Consider the following 17,208-nt stretch of genomic DNA (forward strand, 5'->3'; position numbering starts at 1 on the left):
GCAGGCTGTATTGAAACGTGTCCTGCGGATTTCAATATCTGGGGACAAGCTAGCTGGAGAAGTAGTGTTTTGTTCTGCGAGTTGTGGTGGATCACAAAGAGAAAATAATAAACCACTTTGTTTTTTTGCTACAAATGAATTTACTTAACTATTTCACTAGCCAAAATCTTTCCAGCTTAATACGTTTTGACGAAGGGGAAGTCTTGGGAACAGCACGGACACGGACGACTATCTAATCCGTAACGGAAAGTAGAATTCCCAGTCCCGGAGGGATTAGTATCTGAAAGACTGTGTATCTTCATCTGGCCCGGCTTGTTTGTATTCATGAAATACGAACAAAGTTTACCAACTGCAACGGAAACTTGTGTGGCACGCACCTCAGCTAACTGAATTTGAAGTGGGACCGAACATTCCGTAATCACTAATAGCAGGTTACCCGCTATGGGCCCTAATTGCCATTAAAGTTAAAGCTCCGACAGTTGAAAACACCAAAATCGGGTCTTCATGATGACCAAGGCAGCACTAATTTTCGGGGTTTCGTGAGTTTCAGCTACAAAATCCCCTCGAGGCCGGAACCCCAAAATCACCGAGTGGCCAACGGAAGGCTTGGCGGCACTTCGAGGGACCATACACTTATACGACACCCCCTGAAGGCCGTGGAACCGACCGAATAATCAATACACAAGAAAGGAACCATAACAAAGCTCTGGGTTATGTGTAACGATATTAGAACATATCAACAGAATATCGTGTCACATGGCTTACTTGTTGGTTGTAACCCTCGACCATTTTATCTTTTTGCAATCAGGGGCCAGAAATTCTCGGCTAAATATTGAAAAAAATAAGAAAACAGGGAAATATAGTATTACGGCTGCTGTTGCTTGCAACATTTCATTACATGTAATTCTCAAGAGTTAATTATGAGTCCTGGCTTATTTTTATGGAGTAGACTTTACCTATTCTCTAAACATCATTTTAGTATTTTACATTAAAACAACTTTATCCAACATCTTTTCCTGTATTTCTGATACATTTTTATACCCGTTACTCGTAGAGTAATCTGCATTTAAATTTAGAAATTCATTATTTTTAAATTTTGTTGTAATTTTTTTGATGTTATGATGTTGTAGAAATGCAAAAACATTAAGAAAGGCTGAAGCTCTAACTCCATCACTCAACTTATATTAATCGGATTTTGAATTGGAATACCTCTAAATGTTTCTGTCGCAATAATATAAAAATCTACATATAAATTAAGAAATTAATTTTTATACCCGTGTAAAAGTCTGGCTTAATGACATTTTGTGGATTCAGAATTACTTCTCCGTTCCTAACCATTTAGCATTACTTCTCCTTTCCTAACCAACCAACACCAGCGGCACGTCTGGTTGAAGTTTTACCTGAAAGATGCATATCATAAATTCGAAATGCAAACACGAGGACGTTATCAGACTGGGCATCTTTGGATTATCATCGCTGCCGTGCTCGCTCTCTGGCCTGCACGGAAAGAAAGAATAATCATTTATTTCACAAATGGCTGTAATTCAAATACAGCTTTATTTTTCTTACATTTGTAGAATCGATATTAAATAGATATTTTTAAAGGTGTTTATTGTAGGTTTGGCATTGTTACTCATTTTGTTTTATATTTATGCTCCATATTAATTTTAATCTCTCAATTTATACTTTTTTTATTTTAAATATAATCTTAATTATACAGTTGAGCAAATTCAAAATTCGAAAACGATTTGAAGAGAGATCATCCGTGTCTTTTTTACCAGTGTAGGCGAAATGGGTGGAAGAGAGCGAAAGAGCCGCGCGCAGCCTCCGCTGCAAAATGAACGGGAATGGCAATGAAACGGGACAATCAGCTGATGCGGCCATCGCTCTTTGTTTTGCTTTCGGGCAGCATGGCGGCGAATATGGTGAGAGTGGGAGAGAGTGAGAGGACGGCGGCGCCGCCTGCAGCGGCTGAGGCTGAGGCAGCGGCAGCGACTTTGGCGGCGACTGAGGCAGCAGCGGAGGCCAAAAAGGGTTTCCGAGCTTGTGGCCTGCGTTCAGTTTGTAACGGTATTCCACGCGCCACGGACGCCCGAATAGCGAAACGTCGCGCTCCCAACGATCCGTGCCCGTACACCAGTACGTATACGTAATGCTCTCCGCACAGAACGCGCTATTTCCGAGCCAAAAGCAGCATATGCCTTTGGCGCCCCTTCCCCCGCCCTGTGTGTGCTTCTGGTTATATCTGTCACCGCGAGAATTTTGTGTGTGGCTTCATTTAATGCCTTTTGCCGCCTTCTATATGACATATACATTTGTATATGCATGCCTGTATATACATACGTATACCTTATTGTCATCGCTGTTTATCTCCCATTTGGACCGACCAATTTTCTGTGTTTGTTTACGCTCACGCCTTCGTGTTACGGCCACTTGTGCCGTCCAAGCGGAATGGTCGCATCCTTAGTGCCGACAAAACTTTCTAACCGAATGGCTTTTTACTCGCGCTCTTCAATTTAGTGCGTCGTTTTGCTAAATTACTAACAAATTCCGTGCATTAAACGGATCAGCAGAGAACTAAAATCGACCGGCGCGTTGGATGGGAAACACTCGAAAATATGCTCACATATGTACATACTCGTATGTACATATGTACGAGTATATGCCAAAGAACATGCATTTCCATACGTTCCATACACACATGTATAAGTAGTACAGCTATCAAAGGTACACCGAAAACAAAAGCTGTGTTTGTAAATTCAGATACTGCAAAATCAGCTGAAAGGAGAGTTCGTGTTTCGATGAGGCTTTTTGTCCAAAAAATATCTTAAAATACTTGGCATCTTCCAGCTACAAAACACGGCTACGAACTGAGTAATAAATAGATAAAACATTCATTATTTTTCTTCAGTCATTTTCTTTAAATTATCCACAAGATAGTTGCTACAAACTAAATATGATTTCAGAAAACAGTGTCCATTTCGCCCGTCTAAGACATATTTAGCTTTTAAACTTATGTTGCCAAGAGTCGGTCTGTTTGGAAAATAACACAAAATGAAATCGAAAGGCGATGACAGCTAGCAGACAAAGAAATAAGACAAGCAGCCAATTAATAAATAAAAACGATTCCATTACAATGCAGAGCTGTTTGCCATATGAATTAGTTATGATATTTTGCGTTTCACATGAGAAAGCGCAATATTTGCCTAGTCCACTAATCCATTTGTCAGTTCGTATGTTCATTACGTATACGACAAGTATTCAGCTAAGATCCCAGTATGTATATTTCTTCCCCATTCGGAGGTGGCAAACTTTTTGAAATTGAGGACACACAAGTGCAGTGTTTTTAAAACAAACAAGAAAAAGCAATAACAAAAGACTTAGCAGAGCGGACTGGGGGAAAATGTAAATTGAAAGCATTGGGCTACTCAAAGGTGATGAAACTTCGGGGGAATTCTTTTAGTGTCTACGAATGTTTTGTGACTTTGCACTGGCAAGCAAATTAATGAAACTAGTTTTTGCAACTTGCTTGAGCAAAATAAAAATGGCATAGCAGCAGAAAGCTGTCAATAATTAATTATGAGAGATTACCTTCAAATTACTTTTCAAAAATTAAGAACTTTATAAACATTGTTAATTGTGAAGCCACGTTCTCAATCTGCCAGATAAATTCCAGAATCTTTGAGTTACCTCCTTTTCCCAATAATTATATCCATTTATGGTGAGAGATTACCTTCAAAATACTTTTCAAAAATTAACAATTTTATAAACATAACATTGACCATTACATTCAAGTCACGTTCTCTATCTGCAAGATAAATTCTAGAATCTTTGAGTTACCTCCTCTCCCCAATTTTTAGGTCCAATTTGTATGGCAATTAAAAAAAGTGATTCTGAAAGCAACTTGAAAGCCATTTGTTATGATACAAAAATAACCCCGTAACATGGAGGTGTTCATAAAAACAAACGCACGGACACGTATGAATTGAGTGGGGGATTGGATCCGAGCTGGAATTTATTAGGTCCTCTACCTTGTGCCCACTTTCTTGCACCACATTCATAATTCGGGCAACCGGCCCACTCGGATTTGGGCCAATTGATGGCGGACGGCCGGAGGATTAGCAAAGGCCCACCTCCCAAAGGTTGTAAAAGTGCCTGAATGGGAATGAGTTTTATGTGCCTCACAGGCAACAAATCTCGATGACGTTTGGCATTTGATTTGGAGCCTTTTTTCCTTTCGCTCTTTGTTTCCTCGGGATTTACTTGCTTATATTGGTGATTTCGTTTATTTTTCCCACAGTTTGGTTGAGTTTCTTTTTATTTTTTCGCACGAATTCCCGGCGGATTTTTTTTTGGGAGCCAACACGCCAGCTGCCCTAAAATTTCTCACCACTTCCGATTAAATATTTTTTGTTATGGCTTTTCCGTTTCCGTGTCCCCAGCTTTCCACGGTCACCAAAAATTCGTAAGGAACAGCTCCTTGGAGTTCTTGTTCCTGGTGTTTTCTCAGCACGAAATGCCAATTTAGAGTCATTTAAATTGGGTAGAAAGTTGCGGTAAGATTTTCCCCACAGTCAACAATGTTGGCTCGAATTAAGTCGAGTGTACGAAAGTTTCGTTGCCAGTCGACGGAAATCGGACTAAAACCAAAAGGCAATTAACTTAAGGCTATTAGCCAAGATACATTGGGAATAACATGCATAAGTACGAATAAATTGGGAAATAATTAAAAACTTTGGGTACGGAATCTTCCTGAAATTTAAGTATTTACTTTATACCATGAATTATTACAGTATTACTTTAAATTTGCTTTATTATATGAATTAATTAATAGAGTTTAAATGTTTAAAGGAAAATTTATTTTGCTCTACTTCATTTGCAATAGGTAAATTTTCCTACTCAAACAGTTTTGAAATTTCAGGCACACCCTAATAAAAAACACGTAAGCCTATTACTTTTAATTTAGGCAATGTGAAAGGCTTGGGATTGAAGAAACTTTAACCAATACTTTCAGCCCAATTACTTCCATCAGGCCTAAAAGCAGAAGGGTATTAAGAGAACATCGGAAGGGAGCTAAACCAATCCCTCTTGATGAGTAACCGTCGTAAATGAGTTTACCCAAACAAGATAAGAAATTTAAAACTCCTAACGAAAATCGATTAAATTAAGCAGTTTAGTTTCCATCCCCCAGGAGGCAAGGTGCCGTCATTTTCACGCCTGATTTGTTAACCAAAACGACGGCATCAGGTCGGCATTCGGATACTTCTCCATGGCAATTAAGTCGCAGTGCTGGCTCACATTTTTTGGGCTGCACTTTGAGAAAAGCTGTAAACTATAAACGTTTCCCAGTTCAAGCTCGTTTACAGCTCTTGAAATATCACCTTTCCCCCGAATCATTTTCCAATTGCATGGTCATTGTGTAGAAAGAAAGGAATAACTCATCGAATTGCCTCATAAACGATGCAATCAAGCTTATACATATTTGAAATTTACTCTTGCTCAAAGTCTCAAATCGTTTTCGGTTTTATGGTAAATGTAGCGCATTTTTTGGTCCTTTTTCGAGTGTACTTGGGGTGAATAAATCATGTTTCTCACAGCTGGCTAGTAATTTTAGTCCGTATGGCTGTAGGTGTTGGCGCCCAACGCTCAATCTGCGTTAATTCCCAATTTGGTTTATAAATAAAAGAACAAATCGGTGCTTAACGATGACGAGCATCGGCATCCGAGCTGACATCATTCCAAAGTCGTTAAAACTGCCGCCTGTTAATGGGCTTCCCAATCTCCAAAGGAGATTTCGGGTAGTAAAACTGCAAAATTGAAGGCGAAACCTTTATGGGCAGCGCGTGAAGCGGCAGGTCCTTGCAGGTCCTTGCAGGTCCTTTGGATCCCTACCTGTACCATATACTACTACGTGCTCTCTTGCAAATTGACTAGCGCAACTTAATTAAAAGCGTAGGCAAACTTAATTACCTGTCGAAGAATTTGAGTGTATAAATTTCACGACTGACCTTGTGAGTTCCCCTAATTGCTCAACAATTTGTAGCGAAAATAATGAAATCAAATTAGCAACGCACTGAGAAATCGGCACTAATGCAAAGCGCTCTCGATGCTTTCAACTAATGAAACAGGATGCAGTTTTCGGTAATAAACTAATAATATATATAATAATAATATTATAACACAAAACGTTGAAACTGACAGTTATTTAAAGCTGTACTGACTCAAATGAGATTCAAACCACAATGATTTTAATATAATCCTTTTAGGGGGAAAAACACAGTTTATGAATATGCAGATGTGTATTGGTTCAATTTTGTTGATAATGAAATACATATATGAAACAATAAAAATATAAATATTCCGTTGGTCACACACTAAATTCCTTTTGGGAAAACAAAGGCCATTCGAAGTGGTTTATCTTTCGGCTCCAATATTTGGGCTTCACCCCAACCAGGAATATTGGATATTAAACAAATGGCTGTTTGCCCGTACATTTGAGCAGCCTCCGACTCCGACTTGAAACATTATCTTCAGCAAATACTAACTTAATTGCTGCCGGCTCCCTTAAGCGATGTTTGCGGATCTGAACCGAAATGCGGGCAAGTTTGCTGATTGTCACACAGGCTGACGTGCAATTTATCGTAATTGAGTCAGGCAACAATCATTTTTTGATCGCCCCACACACACGCACACGGCCTTGGGGAAAATGCTGGAAAGTGGGCGGTGGGCGGTGTCGGTGGGGGTGAAAAGCTCGATGACTTGGCAGGACCCATTACGGCCAGTGTCCGTTTCCTGCTCTTTGCCATGGGATTAATGGACAAATAACGCATTCACGTCTGTAAATGTGCTGGCGGATAATCTCATTATCTTGGAGTCTTGACCCAACACATCCGGACTTCGACTGGCCGAACGGAAGGCGGAAATTGGCCACTAGGCTGCGGTAATTGAAATAAATAGAGTTGGCCTTTGGCCTTAAAAATGGGCTGCGAATCGATCAACTTGGCCTAAAACCTTTTTCGTCACTGCCAACTGCATCCATTGGCTTATATCTTCTGGCCCTGCGGCCAAAATAATTGTTTTTGGTCAGCTTAATGGAATATATTTCAAAGTTGCCAATCCTGCTCCAATTATTATAACATCAAAACATTTTAATTTGCATTTGCTAGCTTAACTGAGTCATGTACCCACTGAAAGTTAAAATTTTAATATAGAAAGAAGGTTACAATTTTAATGCAGAAAAAACATTTACAGCTTCGTAATAAAATTAATATTTAAGTTCACAAACATTAAGAAATAATATTGAAATAAATTTGAATATTTAAATGTTGAATTGAATTTAAAGGTTCCACACGGAAATCGGTTTTCCAATTAACGACTTAGAAAATACCAAATAAGCATAATTGAATACCTTCCCATAGATTTGTGTTTTCATAGCTAACGTTTGCCAAGTTTGTAAGCGAATTTGTATACAAATGGGACTAATTGAAATGGGGAAAATGTTCCTAAGAGTTTTGAGCCAATTTACGTCAAATTTTCCAGCCCACAGCCAAAATGTATTTATTGTTTCTGGTCTTGTGCTTCGACTCGCAGCCTCCTCAAAAAAAGTGATTTATTGCGTTGGGTCTTTGCCACATTAACTTTATAAGGCACTCCAAGTGACCGAAAATCCTTAAAGAATTTAAACCATCTAAGCTGCGAGTCATTTTCAATTTAGGCAAATTTCGTTTCGATAAAAGCCTCGCCCGCTTTCCCGCTTTCCCGCTTTCCCATTTTTTCCTAACGAAATTTTCTCGCCGAAAGTGCCATTGGGACAAAGTGCAAAAAGCACAGCCACAGCATTGGTCTTTCTTTTGTATTTCATTCGAAAAGCATGTTACCTGGCGAAAGGTGAGGAGCCAATTTCCCTGTCCCACTTAAGTGTTCTCAATCTTCGAGTACAGAATGTTGTAATTGAAATTTGCATGGGCATTACAGTTCAAAGACTTGCGAACTTGGCAGCCAATCTGCAAGAAATTATTATTCAAGCGAACGCATTTCCATCTTTAATGGCACATAAAAACAAATAAAGTTTTCATGTATTTGCGCATAAATTTAATACAAACGATTGACCTTTTGCTTATATTTAAGAACTAAGACATACTGTGGGAGTCTATGATTGCTAATTTTAAATAGCTAAGCCTCGGTAAAGTAAATTCGTATCAAATATGGCATTCCGTAATTTTTTCATGGCCCGCAAAAATATTGAGGCATCTGCGAGGACTCACCGGAAAATATGGGAAAATACGGGAAAAGCGGCAAATGAAAAGTAGCCTTTGTGGCGAATAAATACCCGGCCATAGCCTAGCATTTGGCACAATGTTTCCAGCGATTAATCAATACCGCCTTTCACTGCGCCTTTATATTTAGGACTCCGCAGCGAGCGGATGGGTTCCTGGTCCTCGAGCGGCTACAGGTTAGCATTTCAATTTCACACCCGGTGGATCTGCTCTCGGTGTGCTGGGCTGTCTGTGTGGCTTTATGGCTCAATTGGTGAAAATTGGTTTGTTTGTCTGCAGCCACTCCGGAGCGCTCTCGCTTCACAGGACAAAGGACCTCCAGCAGCAACCCTTCTCGTAGCTGTGCCACTATATAGTCGTCGTGTGTCGGCTGAGCGGCTCCACTCAGCCACACCACTGCCCGCAAAGAGGATAAGCTTAAATGCTGGACACGGGTGGCCAGAGAAGCCTCCTCCGCCCGCAGGAGTCCTTTGATTCCGTGACCGACATCGGGCCTGTCTACATATGTTTCCGTGGCTCTTACTAGTAATCACCTATGCCTGCGATTTAATTTGCATATTGTTATGCTGGGTATGGATATCCATTTGGGCTGATAAAGCATCAATTTTCTTGGAGCCAGCACTTTAGGGAAGACCTACAACATCTAAATGGTGTTCTTTGGCATTTCTCGGGCTCTATAACTATATTTGTCCATAATTACTTTAAAACGCTTGCACTTAAAATACAAAAAGGGCGGAATGGCCAGGAATCCTGTGCTCCTAGTTGTTCTCTGTCATCAACCGAGAATCGCAAGTGAAATTGCTGGTTAGATACACTCATGTCCACCGCAATTGCAATATTTAAAGGCAAAAATAATAATAATTGGATGGTGGGTTGGTAAGCTTAATGTACCCACTTGATGGTTATTATTATTATGTGCCAACTGGCGACAATATTTAAATCGCGCTTAACGCATTTTTCCTCACAATTTACTTGCAGCTAAGAGCGGGCGACTTAAGACGCGGATTTGCACAATTGAAATATGAGAACGCAATCAGCAGCAGTGAAATGAATAAATTACGCGAAAATAAAATCAATTTGCATTAGGGGAACTGGAGCCGAGTGACTAGTGACTAGCCGTCAGACAACTTGGACCCCGGAAACCCCTGGAAACCCCTGAAGACCCTCCAGAACCTGAGGCCCTCCTCATACCATCTCTCATCCACCAGCTGACAGCCATCTGAAGGACGAACAAGGCGCTGGCCCATGAGCTGCCGGGCGGGCAAATTATATTACCTTGTCAGGCGAGTGACATAAGGCGGACCTCTTGGCACCACACCCGCACCCACACCCGCAACCACGCCCACTAAGCCCATGTGTGGATCGCAGTGAGGCGGCAAGTGGGCAAAGGAGGAGCCGGAGGAGGCACTGGGGTCACGTCTTGGGTAACCAAATCGCCGCCATGCTACGCAGCTGCGTGTGCCTGCGCACCGACGATGACGGGAAGCGGCGCAGCTCCTCCGTGGAAGACGCCTCCTCGTGCCGCTCGTCGGAAATAGAGCGCGTGGGCGCCAGCATGCAGACACTGGGCCCCAATGGACAGCCGCAGTCATCCGCCGCGCAGACGAGCACCAGGGCCTCCAGTCTGCTGCAGCTCTTCCAGCGGCGAGGTTGGTGCAAGCACTTCCGCAAGCCGCTCCGGGGCATGAGCGCCTCCCGGGCCGAAAAGAGTGAGTACCAGCTAATCTTGGCCAGCCGGATGGGTGAGCCTGGCTAGAAGCACTGCAATTATTGTGGGGGTAAAGGATGGGATAACTTTGAGTCATCCGAACTAGAGATCCTTAGATGCTTTGTAGATTTTTAGTCGCAAAAGTAATCAAGTCTTCTTCGCTAATTTAATTAACTACTTATAAAAGTTATCCATGCACAGATTATGTACAAGCTTACAATTATTTTGGAGTAGAATGTCGTAGAGCGCAGAAAAGTGGGCTATCTTTTCGAATCTCAAGCCTTGTTTCTCTGTGTGTACCTACAATCTTCACCCGCTAGTTTCAGTTAATGGGGATTTGCGCAAGACGGGCAATAAAACATACGATTGCTACCAGCCTAATCCAGTTACAATGGCTCTGCTCTTCTCGTGGTTCATTGGAACCCCTACACAAATGGCACCTGGAATGGTATTCAGAGATATTTTCCCCAAGGCACCAAAAATTCTGACGGAATTTGTGATGTTTCTTATCGGGTCTTCAATGGCGGCTTATATATACCCAACTCAATCGCTTAGAAGTGACATTTGTAAGCCAAAATAAAATCTAATTAGTGGCCAGAATTTCGACTTGAAATTAACGTGGGGGCATCAGTTCCGCTGAGTTTTATTCAAAAGATTTCTTATAAATAATACAGGAGCTCAAGAAGGGGAATCTTAAATAGTGCATCCCAACATGCAACATGTAAAAACATACAAAATGTAGCACTTGCCATTACCAAGTGACCGTAATACATAATAAGTGGGTTGAGCGCAACTTTATTACCATGTTTACTATGGCAATACGGTCGACTACTAAGTAAAGACTTTTGGGGACCTTGCACTGCAGTTGCATTTGGCCTTTAGCTGCCTTTAAATGGCCACAACCACAGGCAGTTGTGTTCCGGCGCTTGCGCCAACTTTTATTTATTGTACCAATTTGCTGTACAAACGGCTCAGGTGGATCTAAGCAGCCAGAGACACGGCACAGCCAAGGAAATAACAAACAACAGAAACCTCATGCAGATGCCGTGGCCGGACAGCTGGCTATTAGTGAAAACACGGCTATAAGCCTACATATGCCCCCTATACATATGTATACATTTATAAACCCAGGGCAGACTCAGCCAGTCACGCAGCCAGAAATTAACCCGCAAACACGCGGACTTGGACGCAAATTGGAAATGGAAAAGGTCGTCACCACCCCAAACCATTTTTTTGGGTAATTGGGGAAGCACAGTGGAAAGTGAAGACGCAGTTCCTCGGATAATCAGAATATGAAACCCTTACAAAACCTATTTTTGACGGATTGTGCGCAATTTTGTTGAATATGCAGAACCTTCTCAGATACTAAATACGGATATGCAGATACAGATACAAATTGGCTTCCATTGCGTGGTATACTTATTTGTAAAGTTATTATTTTTTGTAAGATACATAGTACATGTATTTTCAATCTTAAATAAGACGTTTCTGGCAATTGAATACTATAGTATGGTATGCTATAGTTATAACTACAAATAAAACGTAGTTAGCAAGGATAGAAAACGTATTTAGATTCCAAGTCTTACTTGTAGAACATAAAAGAGACCGGCTTTCCTTTGCTTTTACAATATTTCTTAGGTTTTGTAAGCCTTAGTTAGTCCACAAGAAACTTTCCACAACAAGCTTTCCAATTGCAGAGCTTTGTAAAATGTGAGCGCCAAAACTGCGTTTTGGCCCACAGTGGGCTGGCCCACAGTTGCAGCAGAGCGTTTAGGCCAAAGAAGACGGCGTTTCAGGTTCCAGTTCCAGTCGGTCGTCCATTAGTTTCGAGTGTGTGCGGACAAGTGTTAAATGTCAGCCAAGGCAGCTCGTGGTCGATAGTCCTGTGTCAGTCTAGTTGGTCTAGTGTAGTGGCCAATATTGAGCGAAACTCCTGGTTGAAAGTTTAAGTTCTGCGCAGCCAGTCTGCTAATTACTTATAATTAAATGCTTTTCAAGTGGGAAATCAATAGCCGCCTAGTAAATAAATAAATTATATAACATTCAATTAAATGTGTGCAACACATTAAAAACTAATTATTTGTAATATGCCCAAAAGTCATTTCGTTTAATGGCCCTAATAGAAAGCAAGTGAATCGTAAATTGCAGCAATAATTGCCAAACTACATTGATGGACAGTCGACATTTTCTGAAAGGTTTTAAAGTGATATTACAATGTAGTTTTAATGTTAAAGTTATAGATCGTGTTTTTCTAAGCTTTAGTGGTTTTGATTATAAAACTCGACCTTTGTGCTGTGCCAAAATTCAATGAATATTTATTGTCGACTACTTTTCCCCAACTGAATATAGCAGTTTTCAGCGGATTTCGCAGCGCTAATTAAGTCTCATGGGTTGCATAAATTTGAAAAAGAATAAAGCGCCACCTACGCCACCAGATCTAGAGACAAGTGTGTAAAGACTTTAAAGCGGCTGCAAAACATAATTATAGCTGCGTAAATGTTAACCAGTTGTTAGCCAAAACACCCCAATCAGCCCCTCTACCCCCTTGCCACAGCCACAGTCTTTGACGTTTTCAGCATTGTGGTAATAGCAGACGAATAAATTTGCATCAAAATGGATGAGAACGGCAAGTACTTTGTGGGAGTAATCATTTCGCATCCCCAAGTCCCGCAACCCCAAACTCCAGACCGATTAAAATTCCCCTGATTAAAATGTGTATTTCGCTAAGTGTACTGTGTGAGCTGTGGGTAATAAGCGACCAGGGCCAAAATGTCAAGCGGGAAACTTATTATGCACTATCTTTATCGGCCATGAAAAGAGTCCTTCGCAATGTTGCATATTACGCAGAGCTCCCTCGATGTTTAGGACCCCATGAAAAGGCTCATTGCGCCCCAAGAGCAGTTTTAATGTGCCACAAACATATTCCTTGCAGCTATCCGAGCGGCAATCTTCATCCAGAAATGGTATCGCAGGCATCAGGCCCGTCGCGAAATGCAGAGGCGTTGCAACTGGCAGATCTTCCAGAACCTGGAGTACGCCAGCGAGCAGGACCAGGCTGAGGTGAGTCCAGGATGCACATGCGATTGGAAATACTTCACGTGCAGGAGCAGGTGCCACATAGAGCCTCTCAAGACAGCCCTCGAAGAAAATGAACCCTCGACGACGTCAGTCGAGTGCATTTGTAGAGTTTCGAAAGTCGATAGCAATCAACTCAGCCGTGAAACTTTGTCGCAAGTGCATTGTTGACCCACTCAGAGCTAATTTGCCTCCATTCCCTCTGTTTTGCCGCAGCTATACAAATTCTTCAATGACCTCATCAAGCACATGCCCCAGGCGGCGGGCAGGAAGAACCAGTACCAAGGATCCGCTCATGGTGAGTCCCGCAAATCCCTCTGAAAATCTCCAGTCAAGGTGTCAAAGTGCTGGAAACCCTCTATTTATTGAGCACTATTTAAATTTATTTAAATAAATTCATAAATGCTTTACTCGTGCGCAGGAATTGTTAATCGTAAAAGGAATTATTGTATTTCAGCCACATTTATATTGAAAATGTATTATATTCACACAGATAGTTAATGGCAATTTACTGTATCTTGAACTTAATCCTAAAAGGAATTATTATATTTCAGCCACATTTATATTAAAAATGTATTATATTCACACAGAGATAGTTAATGGCAATTTACTGTATCTTGAACTTAAATGTAAAAGGAATTATTATATTTCAGCCACATTTATATTAAAAATGTATTATATTCACACAGAGATATTCACACACAGATAGTTAATGGCAATTTACTGTATCTTGAACTTAGTCGTAAAAAGTATTATTATATTTAAGCCCCATTTATATTAAAAATGTATTATATTCACACAGAGATAGTTATTGGCAATGTATCTTGAACTTCTCACATCTTTTCTTCACATAATTTTACCAAAAATGCCCTTCTTTTTAGTTTCCGTTTTGGAAGAAAAAGACGATCTCGTCGAAGAATTTGGGGACATTGTGAATGCCAAAATTGAGTTGCCAATACGAAAGAACCACATCGATCTATTGATTGACGTCTTCCGCAAGAAACGGGTAAGAAGCTTACAAATAACCAAGATTTTGAATATTCAGTTGAACATGCACATGGTTTCAGGGCAACCGATTGCATCCCAAGTATGTGGCTCTGATTCTTCGTGAAGCTGCCAAGTCGCTGAAGCAGCTGCCCAATATTTCTCCGGTGTCCACGGCGGTTTCCCAGCAAGTTACGGTTTGTGGGGATCTTCACGGGAAATTGGACGATCTTCTTGTGGTGCTGCATAAGGTGGGCACTTCTTCTCGATGTTATAATAGGTAATTGAATATAAATCCTGCTTTGCAGAACGGTCTTCCCTCATCTTCCAATCCCTACGTGTTCAATGGCGACTTTGTGGACAGGGGCAAGCGGGGCCTGGAAGTCCTGCTCCTGCTGCTCTCCCTTTACTTGGCTTTTCCCAACGCAGTTTTCCTCAACCGCGGAAACCACGAGGACAGTGTCATGAATGCCCGATATGGATTTATCCGGGAGGTGGAAAGCAAGTACCCTGTAAGTGCCAAACAGCGTATTTTCAGATGTAAAACATAATGTTGCTCACCCTTGTGTGTCTTTTCTCCGCAGCGGAATCACAAGCGAATCCTGGCCTTCATCGACGAGGTCTACCGATGGCTTCCCCTAGGCTCGGTTCTCAATAGTAGGGTCCTAATCGTGCATGGGGGTTTTTCGGATAGCACAAGCCTGGATCTTATAAAGAGTATTGACAGGGGCAAGGTAAATATACTTTCCAAGGCATGGAGAAACTGGTCTTACCTTCTTTTTAAAACTCCCAGTACGTGTCCATTTTGCGACCGCCGCTCACGGATGGCGAACCACTGGACAAAACCGAGTGGCAGCAGGTATTCCTGGATAAGATTGTTTATTTGACGCGGACATCTAGCACGTGCCATTTCAGATCTTCGACATTATGTGGAGTGACCCGCAGGCGACCATGGGCTGTGTTCCGAACACTTTAAGAGGAGCTGGTGTGTGGTTTGGACCGGATGTGACTGACAACTTTCTCCAGAGACATCGCCTCAGCTACGTCATCCGATCCCACGAGTGCAAGCCCAATGGCCATGAGTTTATGCATGACAACAAGGTGGGTGCCTTCAAATCCATTACGAGTATTTTGCTTATTTGCAAGTATTTTGAGTGCTCCCCACCTCCACAACTTCCTTTGACTTGTCAGTCATGCAATTGCAATTAACGTGCATAGCCAATTAGTCGATAATGGAAATATTGCGGTTGAATAATAATTATTATAAGCGGCCATAAGTATTGATTCTTATACCCATTAGTCGTAGGGTAAAGCGGTATACTAGTTTCGTTGACACGTATGTAACAGGTGGAAGGTGCCACGCCCACACTGCGAAAAACATTTTGTTTTTTTTTCGTTTTGTTATTTGTCTTTGGCCACGCCCCTTCTAACGCCCACTTTTGAATTTTTTACATTTGTTCAATTTGTTTTCCCCATTTCTATTGATATGCCAGAAAAATGGTATCTGGTATCTGATCTGGTATAGGGTATCTGATAGTCGGGAAACTCGACTGCAGCGTTTTTGTTAATTGAATTGTGCTAATTGTGCTAATCAGCCACGAACTCCTCCTACGTCTTCTGAAACCTTCCACAGATTATTACAATATTTTCGGCCTCGAACTACTATGCGATTGGCTCCAACAAGGGTGCCTACATCCGCCTGAACAACCAGCTGATGCCCCACTTCGTCCAGTACATATCGGCGGCATCGCAGACCAAGCGATTGTCCTTCAAACAGCGAATGGGCATTGTGGAGAGTTCGGCACTCAAGGAGTTGGCGGTGCGAATGCGCGATCATCGGGATGAGTTGGAGGACGAGTTCCGGAAGTATGACCCCAAGGATAGTGGCTATATATCCATATCGCAGTGGTGCAAGGTGATGGAGAATGTCACCAAGTTGGGGCTGCCCTGGCGCCTCCTTCGCGATAAGCTGGCGCCAGGAACGGACAGTCAGAAGGTTAATTATAATAGGACGTTGGATTTGCTGGACACGGATGTTATTGTGAGTACAGCCGCACTTCACACCTACAATTTATTCATTCGATTGATTTCTAGCTCGAAGCTGAAGCGGATGGCATGTCAGTGATGGATGCCTTGTATGCCAACAAAGCCAGCTTAGTTGCCATTTTTAATATAATTGATGCGGATAATTCGGGTGAGCAGTATACAAATTCAGGATTTTGAAACTCATTAAGAGTCTTATATATAATTTCCAGGCGAAATTACCCTAGATGAGTTCGAAACTGCCATTGACTTGCTGGTGGCTCATATGCCAGGTGCCTATTCCAAGGCGGAAATGCTGGAGAAATGCCGAATGATGGACCTCAATGGAGATGGCAAAGTGGACCTGAATGAATTCCTGGAAGCCTTCAGGCTGAGTGACCTGCACAGGAAGGAGCAGCAGGACGAAAACATCAGGAGGCGTTCAACTGGCCGACCTTCCGTGGCTAAAACCGCCACCGATCCCGTGACTCTCCTGGCTGACAAGATCTCAAAAAACACGCTGGTTGTGGAGCACGACATCGATCCCACGGACTGTGAGTCTAGAGTAATCGATCCTAAGAAGTCCTAAGGTCAAGTACCGGAAGATCATCAGCGAAGTATCATTATCGTTTTTGGGCAAAGTGCTCATCGCGGATTTAATTTAATGTACATGAAGCATTTAAGGCTCATTTGCTTTTAAATCATAATTTTATACACACCATGTGGTGAAAGCGAGTGTTAACATTTTTATAAAGTCAAGTTAAAAATACCAAAGACGAAATCGAATTAGATGGAAAAATTATGAATTCTAAGATCTCTGCGAAAGCAAAAATATTTAGCAAATATACTGGCCATTCCCCTACGCTTTTGATTTGAATAATTTTTAATTATAAAAAATCTTATTATCCACTGTATAAGCTATGTTGAGACTCTATTAGCAATGGAATTAATAACGTTATAAACTACAGAAAATAATAAGATTAAGACAAAAAGTTACGTCAAATTTATACTATCAAAAATCCAGCACTTTATATAAAAGTATAGGCAAAAAACATAAACGTTAATTTTGTATCTAACGAAAAAGTTTAGGCCCAAGGGATCAACAATAAATTTTATATATTGTTACGGCTAGTTCTAAAATTT

At 41.4% G+C, this 17,208-nt stretch overlaps 2 protein-coding genes across 5 annotated transcripts in view; both read left to right on the plus strand.

The window, feature by feature from the left end:
- The window catches only part of LOC6545750 (peritrophin-44), a 28,328-nt gene extending 22,514 nt beyond the window's left edge, over positions 1-5,814 (plus strand). Inside the window, exon 6 of the mRNA XM_001973412.3 lies at positions 5,803-5,814. Coding sequence (XP_001973448.2) covers positions 5,803-5,805 — 3 coding nt within the window. The 3' untranslated portion in view covers positions 5,806-5,814. The remainder of the gene's footprint in view (positions 1-5,802) is intronic.
- LOC6544734 (serine/threonine-protein phosphatase rdgC) lies at positions 2,052-17,191 on the plus strand. 4 transcript variants are annotated; one of them, XM_026977298.1, is made up of 13 exons: positions 2,052-2,139; positions 9,255-9,985; positions 12,917-13,044; positions 13,276-13,357; positions 13,941-14,065; positions 14,127-14,294; positions 14,352-14,555; positions 14,628-14,777; positions 14,837-14,902; positions 14,959-15,144; positions 15,677-16,084; positions 16,138-16,237; positions 16,299-17,191. In XM_026977298.1, the coding sequence occupies exons 2-13, from the start codon at positions 9,718-9,720 to the stop codon at positions 16,652-16,654; spliced, it is 2,241 nt and encodes a 746-aa protein (XP_026833099.1). In that variant the 5' UTR covers positions 2,052-2,139; positions 9,255-9,717; the 3' UTR covers positions 16,655-17,191. The 4 variants fall into 4 exon arrangements, with proteins under 4 accessions (XP_026833099.1, XP_026833097.1, XP_026833096.1 ...); XM_026977296.1 differs by lacking the exons at positions 2,052-2,139; positions 9,255-9,985 and adding exons at positions 11,765-11,871; positions 12,334-12,610 and having other exon boundaries at positions 16,138-16,313; XM_026977295.1 differs by lacking the exons at positions 2,052-2,139; positions 9,255-9,985 and adding exons at positions 12,011-12,179; positions 12,334-12,610 and having other exon boundaries at positions 16,138-16,313.
- The last annotated feature ends 17 nt before the right edge of the window (positions 17,192-17,208 follow it).

The sequence above is a fragment of the Drosophila erecta genome, unplaced genomic scaffold (assembly GCF_003286155.1).
Source record: "Drosophila erecta strain 14021-0224.00,06,07 unplaced genomic scaffold, DereRS2 tig00000021-arrow-pilon, whole genome shotgun sequence".
In the NCBI taxonomy this organism is placed as follows: domain Eukaryota; kingdom Metazoa; phylum Arthropoda; class Insecta; order Diptera; family Drosophilidae; genus Drosophila; species Drosophila erecta.